The 14905-nt window shown below is 42.2% G+C and overlaps 2 protein-coding genes across 3 annotated transcripts; one reads left to right on the top strand and one right to left on the bottom strand.

Moving 5' to 3' along the window:
* Positions 1–803: 803 nt before the first annotated feature.
* On the bottom strand, positions 804–11593 carry vwa7 (von Willebrand factor A domain containing 7). 2 transcript variants are annotated; one of them, XM_031860544.1, is made up of 17 exons: positions 11293–11593; positions 9582–9837; positions 9192–9425; positions 8080–8176; positions 6892–7026; positions 6524–6719; positions 6231–6400; positions 4995–5107; positions 4782–4898; positions 4264–4482; positions 3613–3745; positions 3296–3448; positions 3082–3174; positions 2638–2960; positions 2049–2185; positions 1714–1873; positions 804–1559 (listed from the first exon to the last, which is right to left on the bottom strand). In XM_031860544.1, exons 1-17 carry the CDS (start codon positions 11349–11351, stop codon positions 1014–1016), a joined length of 3141 nt encoding a protein of 1046 aa, XP_031716404.1. In that variant the 5' UTR covers positions 11352–11593; the 3' UTR covers positions 804–1013. The 2 variants fall into 2 exon arrangements, with proteins under 2 accessions (XP_031716404.1, XP_031716405.1); XM_031860545.1 differs by having other exon boundaries at positions 9582–9841.
* A 1537-nt stretch (positions 11594–13130) lies between these two features.
* LOC116390868 (von Willebrand factor A domain-containing protein 5A-like) lies at positions 13131–14762 on the top strand. Its single transcript, XM_031860985.1, has 4 exons — positions 13131–13250; positions 13735–13817; positions 14136–14338; positions 14421–14762. Exons 2-4 carry the CDS (start codon positions 13772–13774, stop codon positions 14760–14762), a joined length of 591 nt encoding a protein of 196 aa, XP_031716845.1. The 5' UTR covers positions 13131–13250; positions 13735–13771.
* Positions 14763–14905: the final 143 nt, after the last annotated feature.

Here is a 14905-nt window from a genome sequence, read left to right on the forward strand (position 1 = left end):
TGAAATGAAGTGCAGCCGGTTGGTTTGTATGTGTGTCCAGTGTCAATTGAAATTCAACAAGTTGCACGAGGTAAGACGGATGTAAATGTCACTTCAAAGTCATTGTGAGAGCTGAGAAGACAAAGACGGGGGACTACTAATAAAATCTCATTCTGTCACATTTTATCTGGCCTTAAATATGACCACCAGGAGCAAAATCTACGTAGGCCTACTAGCCAAAATAAATAGCGTTTACTGACATTATTTTCACTGTGATGTTATTTTTTCCCCGGCACATATCGGGTAGTGAAATTATCCCCCTTAAGTTTATATTTATTGTGCTGCATCTGTTCTTATCTGCATTTTATCACACACCCAGCCTGATAAACGGACCGCAGGGCTGAGATCTGATAACCCAGAAGGTGTCTAACAATATGTTATTACTTTCACTTATTCAGGCGATAAGTCATTCATGTTCTGATAAGGGCCTACTGTTTATCAGTTACACATTATCAGACCTCTATATCCTATAAACTGTAAGGTACGAACATGATGTTAATCTTGTTTTTTAAGTGTTGATCTATGTTTACTTTGTCTTGGTGACTAAAGTATGCTGTGGATGTAATAGACTGTAACGGCCACACTGTGCACACATGCATGGCTGTTATTTATTTGCTTTATATGTTTTTTTCCTTAAAGTCCACCAGAAGTATTATTATTTCCTTGTTGAAAATGTCCAAATTATTCACTTCTTGGCAGTAATGTATTCTTTGTGATATCAGATGTCCAGAACAGCAAATAATTCAAGACATTGACAATAATAATACAATTATTAACCCTTTATTTAGTGCACATTCTTTACAAATTACAGTAGCAAGCACAAATCAGTCATTAAGAAAGATATGTTTCTTTCCTTATCAGACTACTTTTCTTTTCTTTTTGTATCTGTCTTTTGTGTCTCTTTTGTGTGGGCTGCTGGTACCCAGTGATCAACACATAGATTTGGCCTGCAAAACATTTGTAATCACATCGACCTAAAGCAGAAAGGACCACAGCAGACCCAACAACAAGAAAAACACTGGTGTGGGTGTAATCCGTCCGGCTCCACTGGTTTCTGTGCTCCTGTCTCTCTGCTGGCCAGACGTTAGATGGCAGCGCTTCATGTTTCCAGCTGTGTCCCACACCAGCAGCTCAGCCCGAGCAGAGCAGCAGCTGGACATGTACGTCACCCACAGCGGCTGAGATGAGCCAGGGGACCATTCAGAAACATTCAGAGGTGGGTCTCCTTTCTCTAATCTGGCCTTGTGGTGGTGGTGGTGACCTCCACTGGTTGTCTTGTCCCTGTGTGCCTGTTGCTGGTCCTGGCCGGGCCGGTCCTCTCCCAGGCTGTCCTCTGTGGGTGGGGGGCTGTGGAATAAAGTCAGAATGCCTTCACCGCTCTGTAGCTGAAGGGCAGCGAGGCCGGAGCGCCCCCTGTCTGACACGACCAGAGATACGCTCCAGCTAGACTCGTTGCAAGTGGAAGGGCACGTGGACTGTACTCGTGCAGCAGAGCAGGATGGTGGGGACGTGTCAGGATCCTGCAAGAGAAAGAGTAAGTGATGTCAGACACAGAAAATTGAAGATGAATTAATGATCTTTACGGACAAAACAACTAACAGTAAACCTCTGTATAAAACAATTAAAGTTGTCCCCAAACGGAGTGTATCCTATTAGTTTTCAGCTCATGCTCACTGGAGGGATCACAGTCATGTAGGCCACTGCGTAATTTGAGTCCGGAGAGTCAAGAGCGTGCACAGTGAGTGTTAGGGTGACAGTCGCTCCTGCCTGAGCTGTGGCAGGAGTGAGGACGTCCACCTGACCGCGGAAAGACCCTTGTTCTGCAACATGGAACCTGAGGGACAGAAACTCGAACTTAGAGAACAAATGTTTTCAAGTAGTTCTTCTACATTTAGAGACAAGAGTCCATAAAGGGCATGAAATGTGGTTTTCTAATATCACATTCCTATGATCCTACATGATTGCAAAGGGAGGACATATACAGTAAGAAATGGAATGGCTTTTTCTACCTGTGAGGTCCTCTCTTATGAAGATATCCACAGTCGTCATCAGCAGTCAGACTGAAGAGTCGGGCCGGGCCATGGTTCAGGATGTGAAAGGACACCATTGAGCTGTGACCAGGTACCAGGCGGGGGACAGACAACACCTGAAGAGACAGAGCCACATAAACTGTGAAACATCATCACAACAAGAGCCAGCTGATTTGAGGTACGTCAATGTGAAACTCCATGAACCAGAAAATCCACCAACACAGAGTTTTATGGAAAGCTGCAACAGGAAAAGTCATAATTTGACATTTTGTAAGGTGAGATATTTTAAAATGGAAAACAACCAGCAGTTTTCGTGCTGTTTTCCTTTTCTGTGAAGCAGCAAAATGATTGCGTTTTAACCACTTGGAGGCAGCAGAACAAGCTGTAGAGACTCTGACAATCAGTATTAGGGGAGCTAATACTGATACTATTCTGGATTATCACGTCCGCCTGTTAGTTTCTGTAAACTGCCTGTTGCATCTGGATATGGATGAACCAAAACAAGGTGCGGGCCATAAAACCAAAACAAAGAGCTAAAAGACACAGCCCATGTCTTGTTTATCACTACCTGTATCTGAACATGAGTGGGCTGAACCCTCTCTGCGGAAACCCTCTCCAGCTTGTCTCCTCTGCTGTCTCGGCCCGTCAGCCGAACACAGAATGGGACTATGGGAACAGAGTCCAACCATCCCACCAGCTCCTCCACAGAGTAGGATGATGATGATGATGATGATGATGATGATGATGATGATGATGATGACGAGGAGGAGGAGTTCAGCTTGACCTGCTGGATGCTTTCCCCGTCAGCTCCCAGCAGGGTCACGTGACTGAAAGACGCCTCCTCATCTGGAGCCAGGCCCGTCACAGCCAGCACCAGAAAGGCAGGAACACCTAAGAAGTCACATTAGGCACAAGGCCGTTTAGCCAAATGTCCGACACATTCCTGGTCGTGAGACTTCCTGTAGGCTGCCACTGATACATCCCTAACTATATTAGAAAAAACATCTCTTACCTGCTACTGGACTACCCTCCACTCTGGCCAGACCTGGGTGTGTCTCATTGGTTACTGTGGCAAAGTAATACAGGAAATCTACACTGCTGTCACCTGGGGGTGCAGATCAAAACACAAAATCTTTTCTCAGCACAAGGAGAGTTAAATAAGAGTGAACGCACCGTTAAATAACTGTTGTTGATTTTCCTCAATGTCTAACATGTTTTTCTTTTACCTATCACATTGAATGTGAGGTGTCCGTCACTCTTGGCTTGGAGTTTCCACTTGCCTGGCTGAATAGGAGACAGCAGGCTGATACGGTACAGACCAACGAAGCGCTCCAACTCTGCTAGAGGGCCTTGCTGGCTCAACAGAGACTGGCTTTGGTCTAACAAGAAGAGCAAAATGAACTCATCAAATGCAAAGAAGAGTAGTGGTATTGCAGGACTTTAGGAGCAAGTACAAAGTGCCGTTCACAGACGATAGACGAAACGAATAAAGCTGCTGCGATATGGCTTGCAGCTTATGCTTACAACTTTGCCCTGCAGTTACCTGATGGGCTGGTGAGGACACACTCTGTGAGGATGCCAGTGACGTGTAGTGTGACGTTTTTCACTGAGCTGTCAACTCTGAAGGAATGGGAGGACATCAACTCTTCGTCACTTTCCACATGGAGGAGGGTCACCTGGGGAGGGGGAAGAAAAAAATGTGCTTGTAATGTGAACAGTAGGAGGAAGGCAACGACTACTGGGGATCCCAATAAACAAACAAAAAAAAACATGCACGTTCCCACTTCAATGACATCTTATATTAATTTTTCTAAAACAAAATGGATCACATCATAATTTTATACAAAAGAACATTATTCATCACTGCAAAATTATCATTGCCAAACCTTGCCACTCCCCTCAGCTTTCTTTTAACGTATTTCAGCTCATTGTTTTAGATCCTCTCTCTCTTTGCTCTCATCCACCTCATTTTAAGCTGCACAAGGAAGCTGTTTTCAGCACAAATGCTAAAACCTCACTGTAAAAATTGCTCTTCTCACAATCAGTAGACATACGTGAGCAAGCATTGACAAGAAGTTGCAAGCAACGTCTACTCGCAAGAGAAAAAACGGGAATCACTGAGTTGCCTTCTTTGTTAGGAATACATTTGAATTGGCTCAGCAAAGGATTAGGGTTAGAGATCTTGCTGCCGAACCTTGTCGATGGCTGTGTTATCCTCCACTATGGCAGAGACACTGCGGATGTCAGAGTTGGTGGTGAATATTGTCAGTCCTCCTGACAGGGAGGACAGGGAAGAGTAGAGGGAGAAACGATCAGGGGACAAAAGTTCCCTTCTCCTCCTCCTCTTCCTCCTCTTCCTCCTCCCTCTACTCTCCGATGTGTATTTTGGGTCTTCAGTTAGGAGAAAAGTCACCTGTGGGAAAATCAGCTCATAACGTGACCGATGGTTGAGCAGAAAGAAACATGCGAGGACTTGCTTGATTGCAGTCCCCTTGCTACAAGACACAAGAAGGCTGGACACATTAAGTTCATTACAGGAAAACATCCATCCTAAAATGCAATACATGTAATGCTACTTCACTAGTTTGAATTCAAACATTTAAATGTGTTTATTTAGATGTAGGATTTACAGCTGAGAATCAGAAAATATCTCCATAACTTACAACTGCATGTGTTTATTAGCGACGAATTCTCTTTCAAATGAAACCCTACCTTCGTCTGTTTCTCAAGTGCGAGGGCCTTTACCACGTCAAACAAGTGGGCGTCTTTTGGGGAAGCATCGGTGAATACAAAGATCTCCGACAGCGGTGGACTGTGAGTGAGTGCCAGCTGAAAAACACACAGCAAGATGGGAAATGAGCTACTTTACGTGTTCACAAACTCATGCACACACCTGATCACAAAAGACACGGCATCCAAATGTACCTGAATGGCAGAGAGACACATCTCTGGTTCGTCTCCTCCTCCCAGCGCCATCAGGTTCTCCATGTGCTGCATAAACTGATTTGGGTCATCGGTCTCATAGACCGGTCCTATCTCTGCAGAGCACAGGAGGTAGAAATGTTACATGGCAAGCAACATCTGCTGAATAACAGGAGATCTTTTAGGATGTTAACCACCACATTTAACTTTTTAAATTGTTGAATCTTAATGTAATTGCTAAACAACAATTCAGAGGGCTTACACCAGTTTTAAAGGAATATTTCAACACACTGTTATGTTTTTGCAGTAAATATATACTGTAGCTACAGCCAGAAGCCAGTTAGCTTAGCACAAAGACTGAACGCAGTTTTAAACTCATTTCTTTATGAACCTGGATTTGTGCAAACATTGTCATGTTGAAGCAGGAAATTAATTAATTAAGATTTCTGCACAGAGTACTGCACAAATTTAGCATTACGCTTCTATAAATATATAAAAAAGTTTGATCGATGCAGCAGAAGCAGAAAAATTGTGTTTTTTGTCTTCCACAAACTATCCTTCTCTGTCAAAACCCGGTGCCTACATTACCCACAATGCAATGTACTTTTCAGCTTTATTCCATAACAAATATTCATACCCTTGTCTCACCGCCACAAATGTTAGGGAAAAGATATATATATATATAATTAGATGGTTTAATGCTGAAAACCTCAAAGTTAAACCTCTGTTGATCTATCTACATGTCGATGTCACCCATGCTTTCACTTGTCTGCCATGCATACTCTCTGGTCAGGTGATCTGTTTCCTTCAAGGATCACAGGTGTAAGGGGGCGTGGCCTGGGGGTCAAAGGGAAGAGAATTGTTTGGGATGGCGAGAAAGGAGGGTAATGTTGGAGCCAGGCTGCCTTTAGTTGAGTGAGGGTAAAGCATTTAGCTCATTTTTATGGTTGAACGAGGAAACCAGTGAGACCTGAGGAACATAACTATTGAACAGAGAATGGAAATAAAGTGAAGGCCAGATTACCTATGTAAGGTGAGTTTGATTCCTTTTCATTGTTTCGTTGTTTTGTGGACATTAAAGCGAAGATAATTTTCTTGTGACCTTAGGTGTGTGTTGTTTCCTTAAAAATGTAAGCATACATCTAAGTTTCCTTAGTGCATCTCTTTGTAGTGGTCAAGGGGGCTTTAAAGGCACCATTTCTTTTAACCAGGTCTTAAGATGATTTGTTCTACCCTCACCTGGGTCATGGAAGGGCACAAGTAGAAAGGTGCCCGGCTGCCCTGGGCTGCTGGCTCGGCTCTGGATGATGGAGTGGGCCCGGTAGCGAGCGGCAGTGATCTCTTCAAACATGCTGCCTGTGGTGTCTATGACAAACACCAATGCGGGGACCTGCTTCACGCTGAAGAGCCTGCCAAAGGATGTGTAGCAAATAAAGAAATGCACTCAACAGCAATATGATAATATATTGTTTAATTCAACAACTCCTGAGGTGGGAATAATAATTACCTGTAAAACAGTTGTCAAAACCTACCTGAGGAAGGTTTTCTGGCCCACGGTGTCTCTGATGTCTCTCAGTACACTCAGGGTGGCCTCCATAGCTAAATTGGCAGCTTCCATGTGGAGGTAATGGTGAGGGGAGAAGAGAGGTGAGGTGCTGTCCTTGTTGATGCCCCCTTTGGCCCCCAGGTAGCGGCTGTGGTCCAGAATGCCTCCATGGCTACATTTGCCTGAAAAAGAAACAGTCCGTATATTTTAAAGCTTTATGGAGTATATTCAAAAAGCAACAACATTCACAAAACCACATTCTATATGGAAAGAAAGCTCTTTGAGTGTACATATATCCCTTTGCTTTATTTGGCAGGACTGCAGCTATTGGTGGCTGAAGTTTCACGTACATACCGTGAGGTTTTGGAGGGAAAGTGCTGAAGTAGCCAGTGGTGAGCAGCTGGGTCTCCTGCTGTCCGTTTGTCATTCTTGCCAGGAGGTTGTCTCGACAGGTGGCACTGAAGCACTCCATACAGGTAGGAGTGTCTTCTGTGGACAGACAGGACGAGGGGGTTAGTGTATTGTTATTGAGGCCCATTAAAGCTCCCAATCATTACTGCAGTAGTAAATCTCTTTTTAAACGTAAATACTGCTATCATAATATTATCTTTGTTTGGGAATTGGGTGTATGGGTTGGGTTTTGGGATTGAAGGCCACATCTTTTGTATAAAGTTCATTATGTGAGATTTGGTATGATATACCAAGATGTACCTACAACTCTATACAGTCACGATAGCCATCATAAATGTTGGATATACTTCAGATCAGGGCTGCAACTGACAAGTGTTTTTTTGTTATCAATGAATCTGCCAATTATTTTCAATTTATCATTTAATATAAGAAACGGTGAACAAGCCATTTACAAATTGTCACATTTGAGCAGGATTCAGAGAATGTGCTTCAAAAATGGCTTTAACAATTAATTAATAAAATAGATGCTGATTTAATTTTCTGTTGATTGACCGATGGATTAATCAGCTAATCGTTGCAGCTCAAACTCAGATTGTTGGGTTATATTTAGGTCATTAACTTAACCGTAACACTTTATTGATTCTTTTCCACCCCCATTTCTCTGAAGTGATAACAATTATCTTAAACTGAAAGATATGTACCTTGATTTATTTATTTTTTTATTTTTAAAAATTTTTTTATTGTACCTTGATTTATTTTAAGAACATATTACTGTTAATTTACACAAGAGAATATTGGTACTTTGCAGTTTAGGCTACAAGTGTCGAACTTTTCAGACCTAGGTTGATTTAGATAATCACAATATTCTGCAATAGATAAAAAAAAATCCTAAATTACACGACAGTAAAAAGTACATGTGAAGGAGCAGAGAATACAGTATTATGACTCCAAATGTGGTGCTGTTTGATGAAGAGGACAATAAATGTCTCGCGTATAAGGAACCCATTTGGAAAAGCCCCTGTGTCTGCAGGTTAGGGCTGGGCGATGGTTGAAATCAAATCATTATCACGATGTTAATCACAATTACACAATCAGGTCGGTGCCTGTGTGATCACAGATGTGAAGAACTACCTGCAGCCACAGGGATGGCAGGCTCCTCTGGCTGCAGCAGGTGGAGGTAAATGAAGCGCTGGCCCATCTCAACCCAGTTACTGTGGCTGTAAAAGTCCTGGGCGTAACAGAAATTTGAAAGGCAAAACATTACATAAGTTTATTTCAGCGCATATTGACTTTAATATCATGGCAATATTTCAGCCATTGCAACATACAAGTTGGTATCCATGCTAGCAGTGTGACACATGTAGAATGATGTTTTAAAAGGCTGGAAAACCACAACCTGAGTTCATGCGGGACCATTTTTATTATAAAAGGAAAAGAAACATAAAAATGCAATCGGTCTTATGTCATGTTTTGGTTAAATGTATGGCCATTTAATTGAATTGAAACTTGTACTGCATTTAGCAGCACAATCACTTTTACAGATCATTTGTCTGCATGAAATTCAGTACAATGCACAGTGCATTCTCCCGTCACATGTGCAGCTCACAAACAGAATACATGCTCTCAGAATAGAAGAAAGCAAAGTACACAGTTTATAACTTCACCTTCTGCTAGTTTTTGCTAAGTAAGTAAGTTTCTGCTAGTTTTCCCCTTTAGTTAACTTGCCAGCTAGCTAACTCACCACATGGCACATTTCCCGTAGTATGTATTTGACAAATTAACACTTGATTTCTTTGGCAAAAAAATGGATTATGTTTGCTTATGATATGGTAAAAGGTATGTTTCTATCTGCATATGACATGGTAAATACAGCCTGAGGATATTTCCAAATTATTCCCATTATTTCCTTTAAAATCTCACAGAATTCCTGTTAATTCCCATGGAAAGTTTCCACCAAGAATACTCATGGAATTTTGCAACCCTAATCAAGACAAGTGTGAAACATCTGTTTTCCTTCTGCATTTAAAAACGCTATTGTATTTATGAGTGCCTATTGTTGGGTAATTCCCGTAATATTCTGACATGTTTTAAAGGTTCCTGTACTTCCAAGATTGAGCAATGAGTTTGTTTTGTGGCCAATTGTTAGGCTTTATGCTCCCACAAGAGGCCAACAACTGGAAGCATGGTACGAACTGCTCTCCTCATCCATACATCATCGGACCCTTCTTTACGGTGCTGTGTACCTGCAGGGAGTGAAATAGCTGTCCCAAGCTGTGCCGGGCACTCTGGTACTCTTTGGCTCGTACTGAGAGCAGAGTCTGAGCCCAGAACTGCCGCAACATCCCCATGGAGCTGTCCACACGCTCTGAATCAAAGTGGTACACCGGGTCCGACCTGGTGGAGCTCAAGAAGTCCATGGCCGCATTGGACTTCACCACCTCTCCCACGGCTCTCCAGAAGCCACGGCCCAGTCTGGTCTGGGAGGGATACAGGCTGATTTTTGTTATTATCATAATTTTAATGAGATGTGCTCAAAAAACGTCATTAAAACTGTTAAGATAATACAATAAAGCTCTCATGTAATAGTAAAAAGTAGATATTTTCATGTCCATGTAAAGTAAATATCGGCTCACCTCTTCCTCTGCATGGCTCCCCTGGTGGTTTTTAATGCCCCTCAGAGTCTCCATGGTGACGTTGAGAATGGCCTGCTCTGTGATGTGCTGGTGTGTGTGCGAGTTCAAAGACAGCGTTAACACTCGTGACCAAAAGTTGGGGAGGAAGCCCATGCACGGCAAAGCCAGGACGAGAAGATAAGCCAGAATAAACACCGGCTTTCCACTCCCGTCCCAGAATCTTCCTCTGTCCTGTGACATCGTGTCCTGCAGAGATCTACCTGCATGAAATAAAATAAATCAAATGTTTTTTTGCCATCACCTTCAATACAAAACACACTGTATCCAATTTGATGCCACTGAACAGTGATGGCAGAAGGCAAAGGCTAACTTTTAAATTAGAATGCAATGCATAGCTTAGAATGAACCAATAATTTATATCATTCATATCATGAAAAAACCCAAATTGTTTTGATATGGTGACAAACAACTGCCATTTACACGTGCAGCAGAGCAGACGCAGAAAAATATTAGCATTCAATGGAGTTGTGTGTCTCTGGACACCTGACACAGTCTAATGTTAAGTCTCCTTTTAGCTCTATTTTACTCTCCACCAACTTCTTGCTTCTAAGTTCTCCATTATGTTTAGCAGCTAGTTGCTATCTTTGCCTGTCCCACAAGTCACTTCATCCTGGTGGTTTTTACTAAAAATCGCCATCAGCTGCTGCCGAGCAGTAAAAATGAACAGACATGGTACAGCTGTGGAAGTCACATTACACATAGTCACTTGATCCATCGTTCATATAAAAATATTAACAAAGGCAGCTTTAATAAAACTTATTTTAAGTTTTTAGTGAATGCTTTATTTTTCATTTTTTAGGCAGTAATTATTCTTTTAGAAAAGCATGTTGAAAATGTTGTAGCTCAAACATTAAGACGTTTAGCTGAGCTGAACAATCGTTACCAAATGAGTTCTTTAACGAGATGTGAAAAGCATTTCCCGCTTGCTAAATGGATGAAATGACCTGACCCCTATTGTTCAGCAGTGTTTTGTGCTTATTTGATCATTTTGTGTCAGTCATCCATGTGTCCTCATGTCATCACCCACTCCTTAACTCCCCCCACCAAAAAAATCCCTCCCCACATTTCTCTCAGCTTTGTCTGTACAGAAGCCACTATTGTTCTTTTCTCATCTTTATTCAGATTACAATACTCTGGTGTTGTTCTCATAGTCTGTGCTTTCACAAGGCTGACACCAAAACAAAGCGTGAGGCCTATAAACAACTGCTCCCTCCACTCTGCCAGCCTGCATTCAGCAGAGCAGTTGAAAGTGATTGGCGTGGTTCCTTGAATGAAGAGCAAAAAGACTCGTCCTTTCACTCATTCTCCAGGAGTGATGCATTATCTGATCTGATTATTTATTTATAATATACATATAATATGTATTTTAACATGTTTTAACGTAACTGCTCATCTTTTGCTGAGTTTGCCCATCAACGGACTAAAACAGCATATTATGGTGTACAACTTCTCCTTCATCATGGTGCAATAATGGAGGAATGTTCAGACAATTTTTTTTTTAATCGCTAACACTGAACAAAAATTACAAAATTACAAAATTAGCGCATGCTGAGTACATTTTTTTAATTATGGTTTGCATATTAACAGGCAACTGCAAACTTTTGCTTAAAGCTGCAGATTTCTACACAAAATAAAAAGCAGATGTGCTCACCTCAGTTCATCATGGTAGACTTTCTTTTGTTTTTTGATTTTGTTCAGACACCACAGCATTTAGCAGAGACCACACATGCCTGTTCATGTGATGGACTCTCACCGCAACCTGTCAGCAGAGGAAACTGTGCACAGTATCGCAGCAATCCTGTCTGTGTAGCAAAAGTATTCAGTCTTCACGTTTGTCTGTCCTTGGGCTCTTGCCTCTGGCCAGCTCCTGGGAAAGAAAAATAACGGAAGAAGCACTGTTTAACTCGGATAAGAGACTAGTTGACACTGAGGTGGCTTCGGGTGCGTTTCCTAGCATTGGGGGGCACGCCATGAGGCAGAAGACATGTCGTCATAGCTCCCCTACAGCCTTGTACCCCCCTTACCCCCCATTATAGCACGGTGCATTGATTCACCACAATAGGCCCGCATACATTACTGGCCAGGGTGTTCCACTTGCGCTTTCCCCACCCCCCCCCCTCTGCCCTCCATCCATCACTCTCTCTTTTCCTCACAAAACCAAAAAACTGTGTTTTACAACTGCAAGTCTCCCTAGTTCCCCACATTTCTAGTGACAATCCAAAGAAGGCCATCAGTTGCTAGCCAACGCTAGGGACAGTGTTGAACTTCAGTTTGTTGGATTGAATGTTGTAAAAGAAGGAGAGGTGAAGGATTGGTGTATTTTTCAGTTTTGGTACTCTGTTGTGTCAGGGCTTTAGTTCTGGTAGGTTTCTCAACTACCTTATGAAAAAATAAACTATTTAAAAATGTTTCATCCTGTTTTAGTTAAGGAGTGAATGTGAAAGTTTTGACGCAGGAAGTGTTGTGCTCATGTTGCGTTTCTTTGCAACACCTTTGCAAACTACAAAAATGTTTTTGTTTTCATTCAGAAAGTGAAAGTAGGTCAGTGGGAGGCTTGACCGCACAGCATCACAGCACTATAGAGTCGGGGAAGAATGGGTAAAAAACCAGTAAGACAGGGTGCAATGCATGTAACTCCATGAGTGTGACTAGCCCTGGAGGGAGTATCCGGTGGGGAAAACTAATCTATCAAACCTATCATTTACTGGATGCCAGCTGCAGATGAGGTTAGTGAATGTTTCCTGTTCAACTGCTGTAAACCCAGTTTGTTTTAGTGTTGATAATTCCTCCTACTTGGTTTTGCTGCAGACAGTATTTATTTAATAATAAGAGTGCACAGCTTCTGAGCTGTACCAAGAGTTAGTGAAAAGCTAGTTTACTTTCTTGGTAGGAAATGAAGAATAGTATCTTTAAGACTATTATCCCTGTAGATCGTCATGCCCGTCATTGACTTGTTCAACCATTTTCTTTCTTCAAATTTCCTGAAACTGTACCTAAATTCTCAATTGGGGCAGCCGTGGCTCAATGGGTAGAGAGGGTTGTCCGGTAAACGCAAGGTCAGTGATTCAATCCTTGGCCGCTACATGTCCCCTGCCAAAGTGTCCCTGAGCAAGACACTGAACCTTCAACTGCTCCCCGGGTGCTTCTCAGCAGCCCACTGCTCCCAATAAGCTAGGGATGGGTTAAATGCCAAATTTCATATATGACAATAAAATCCTAACTTCAATTTATAATATACTTAACAAGCTTTTTTTTGTAATCTGCATGCTCCCACGAGGTAATTAAGTAAACACTGCAGATCAGACTGTGCATGCGCACAGGCGAGAAACCGTACAAAACTAAATAAGTTTGTTTGTGTTGGGGTTTTACCCATTTCAAGACGAAAACATACGTAACCGGTATGCCGTCAACAGCTGTGCGGGTGACTTCATGCCGAGCAGCATTCCTGAGTATGTTATGAAAGGGTTGTATGGCCTGTGACGGGAAAACCCCACCTGCCAGGTGCTTAAACTGTAGGCGTGGCATGGGTTTGACTGCACAACCTTAACCGGAAGCCTTCCGTATTTGATATCCAGACGCTTACTGCAGCAGAGGACACTTACTCCTGAGGTAGGCACCTGTATTGTTTCAATGATTGGATTATACACTTAAACCAAGTGTGTTATACACATACATCAGGTGAACAAAATGCTGCTTTTATATACATTTTTGTTTCACTCCTCCTGTTATCTTTCTACTTTGTTTCATGCAGACTCTGCATTTACAGTAATGATCCATAATTCCTGGCGAGAGAGATTGAACAAACAAACCCACAGGTTTCAAAAATAAATAAATAAAACATGTAGAGGCTACAGGTGTTTATGGAAGTTACACACACCAGCTAAATTAGAAAGCGTAACTCATCATATGAACATGTAGCTACTTGCATGTAGCTAATTAGACTTATATGAAAAGAGAGTTTTAGGAAATTGCAATGAACATGCATGGCGTCACAACATGTACAATGGTTGCCATGCAGTGAATGTTGGCATAACAGAGTTTAATTTCCTTTCCCATTATTTTATTTTATTTTATTTTATCTTATCTTTTACAGCTATAGCTTCCTTGACAGTGTAACCTGTTGAACAGGCATGATGGTGAACTGCTGTGGTCTGCTCAATATAAATAAGGAACCAGGTACAGATGCTGTTTGAAAACATAAACAATTCATACATCATGTGCAAGAATGATTGTGGTGTGTGTTTGTCCATGTAAAGGTTTGTGTTTGAGCCTCATGGCAGGAAGGGGCTTTTACAAACATATTCAAGATATCTAACATATCTAACCCTGAATATGAAAAGCTACACATTTATTCTAGAGGTGAATGATTAAATCTATAAATTCAGGGACTTTAATTAGGTACCATCAACCATTTGCAAATTTTGTCATCCACAAAACACAAAGAAGTTTTCACACGGTCTGTGTTCATTGCGTGTCCTTCTGTTTGTCGGTCAGTTCCTCTGAAGAGCGTGGAGGTGGAGCTGGAGGTGAGGGACCATGTGGCTACAGTGGTCTCCACTCTGAACTATGAGAACAAGGAGGACAAACCACTAGAGGCTGTTTTTGTCTTCCCTCTGCCTGGAGATGCTGCTGTCTGTCATTTCAGTGCTAAGATTGGACAGACACACATTGTAGCTGAGGTGAAGGAGAAACAGGAGGTGAGCTGGACACTAAAGAGTTACTGACGGAGGAGCTTTAAAACACAGCATACGTTGCTCACATGTGTCATCTGTGTTTCAGGCTCGTGAGGAGTATGACGATGCTTTGAGCTCCGGTCAGCAGGCCTTCCTGCTGGAGGAGAGTGAGCAGAGTCCAGATATATTCTCTCTGAGTGTGGGCAGTCTGCCTCCAGGAGAGAGCGCCTCCATCAGGCTGGAGTACGTCATTGAGCTGGCTGTGCAGGCTGATGAAGGGCTGAGGTTTTGTCTGCCTGCTGTGCTCAACCCTCGCTACGAACCTCAGGGTAGGAAAACCAGCCAACACCTTCATCAGGAGCCCCTAAGCTTCAACTTAGTGCACACCACACCTGTCCATACAGACGGTTTTATTGCATCAGTCACATGCACAACAGTATACTGGTGAAAACAAAAATGCAGGAATACAGAACTGAAAAATAACAACAGAGAAAATGAATAATTTAGTACTAGTAGTGTACAAAAAAAAACAGAGGATTCTAATGCACCTCATGACATTATTTGCACATTTACTTGAGAATAAGCTTTATT

This window comes from Anarrhichthys ocellatus, unplaced genomic scaffold (genome assembly GCF_004355925.1).
Source record: "Anarrhichthys ocellatus isolate YVR2014 unplaced genomic scaffold, GSC_Weel_1.0 scaffold24, whole genome shotgun sequence".
Classification (NCBI taxonomy): domain Eukaryota; kingdom Metazoa; phylum Chordata; class Actinopteri; order Perciformes; family Anarhichadidae; genus Anarrhichthys; species Anarrhichthys ocellatus.

Coding starts and splice junctions, on each gene's coding strand:
- vwa7 (XM_031860544.1), bottom strand. CDS start 11,351: ATGCTGTGGTGTCTGAACAAAATCAAAAAACAAAAGAAAGTCTACCAT. Junction 3,746..4,263: donor ATAACACAGCCATCGACAAG/GTTCGGCAGCAA, acceptor CCCCCTCCCCAG/GTGACCCTCCTCCATGTGGA. Junction 2,961..3,081: donor GGAGGGTAGTCCAGTAGCAG/GTAAGAGATGTT, acceptor GTGACTTCTTAG/GTGTTCCTGCCTTTCTGGTG.
- LOC116390868 (XM_031860985.1), top strand. CDS start 13,772: ATGATGGTGAACTGCTGTGGTCTGCTCAATATAAATAAGGAACCAG. Junction 13,818..14,135: donor CAATATAAATAAGGAACCAG/GTACAGATGCTG, acceptor TTTGTCGGTCAG/TTCCTCTGAAGAGCGTGGAG. Junction 14,339..14,420: donor AGGTGAAGGAGAAACAGGAG/GTGAGCTGGACA, acceptor TCTGTGTTTCAG/GCTCGTGAGGAGTATGACGA.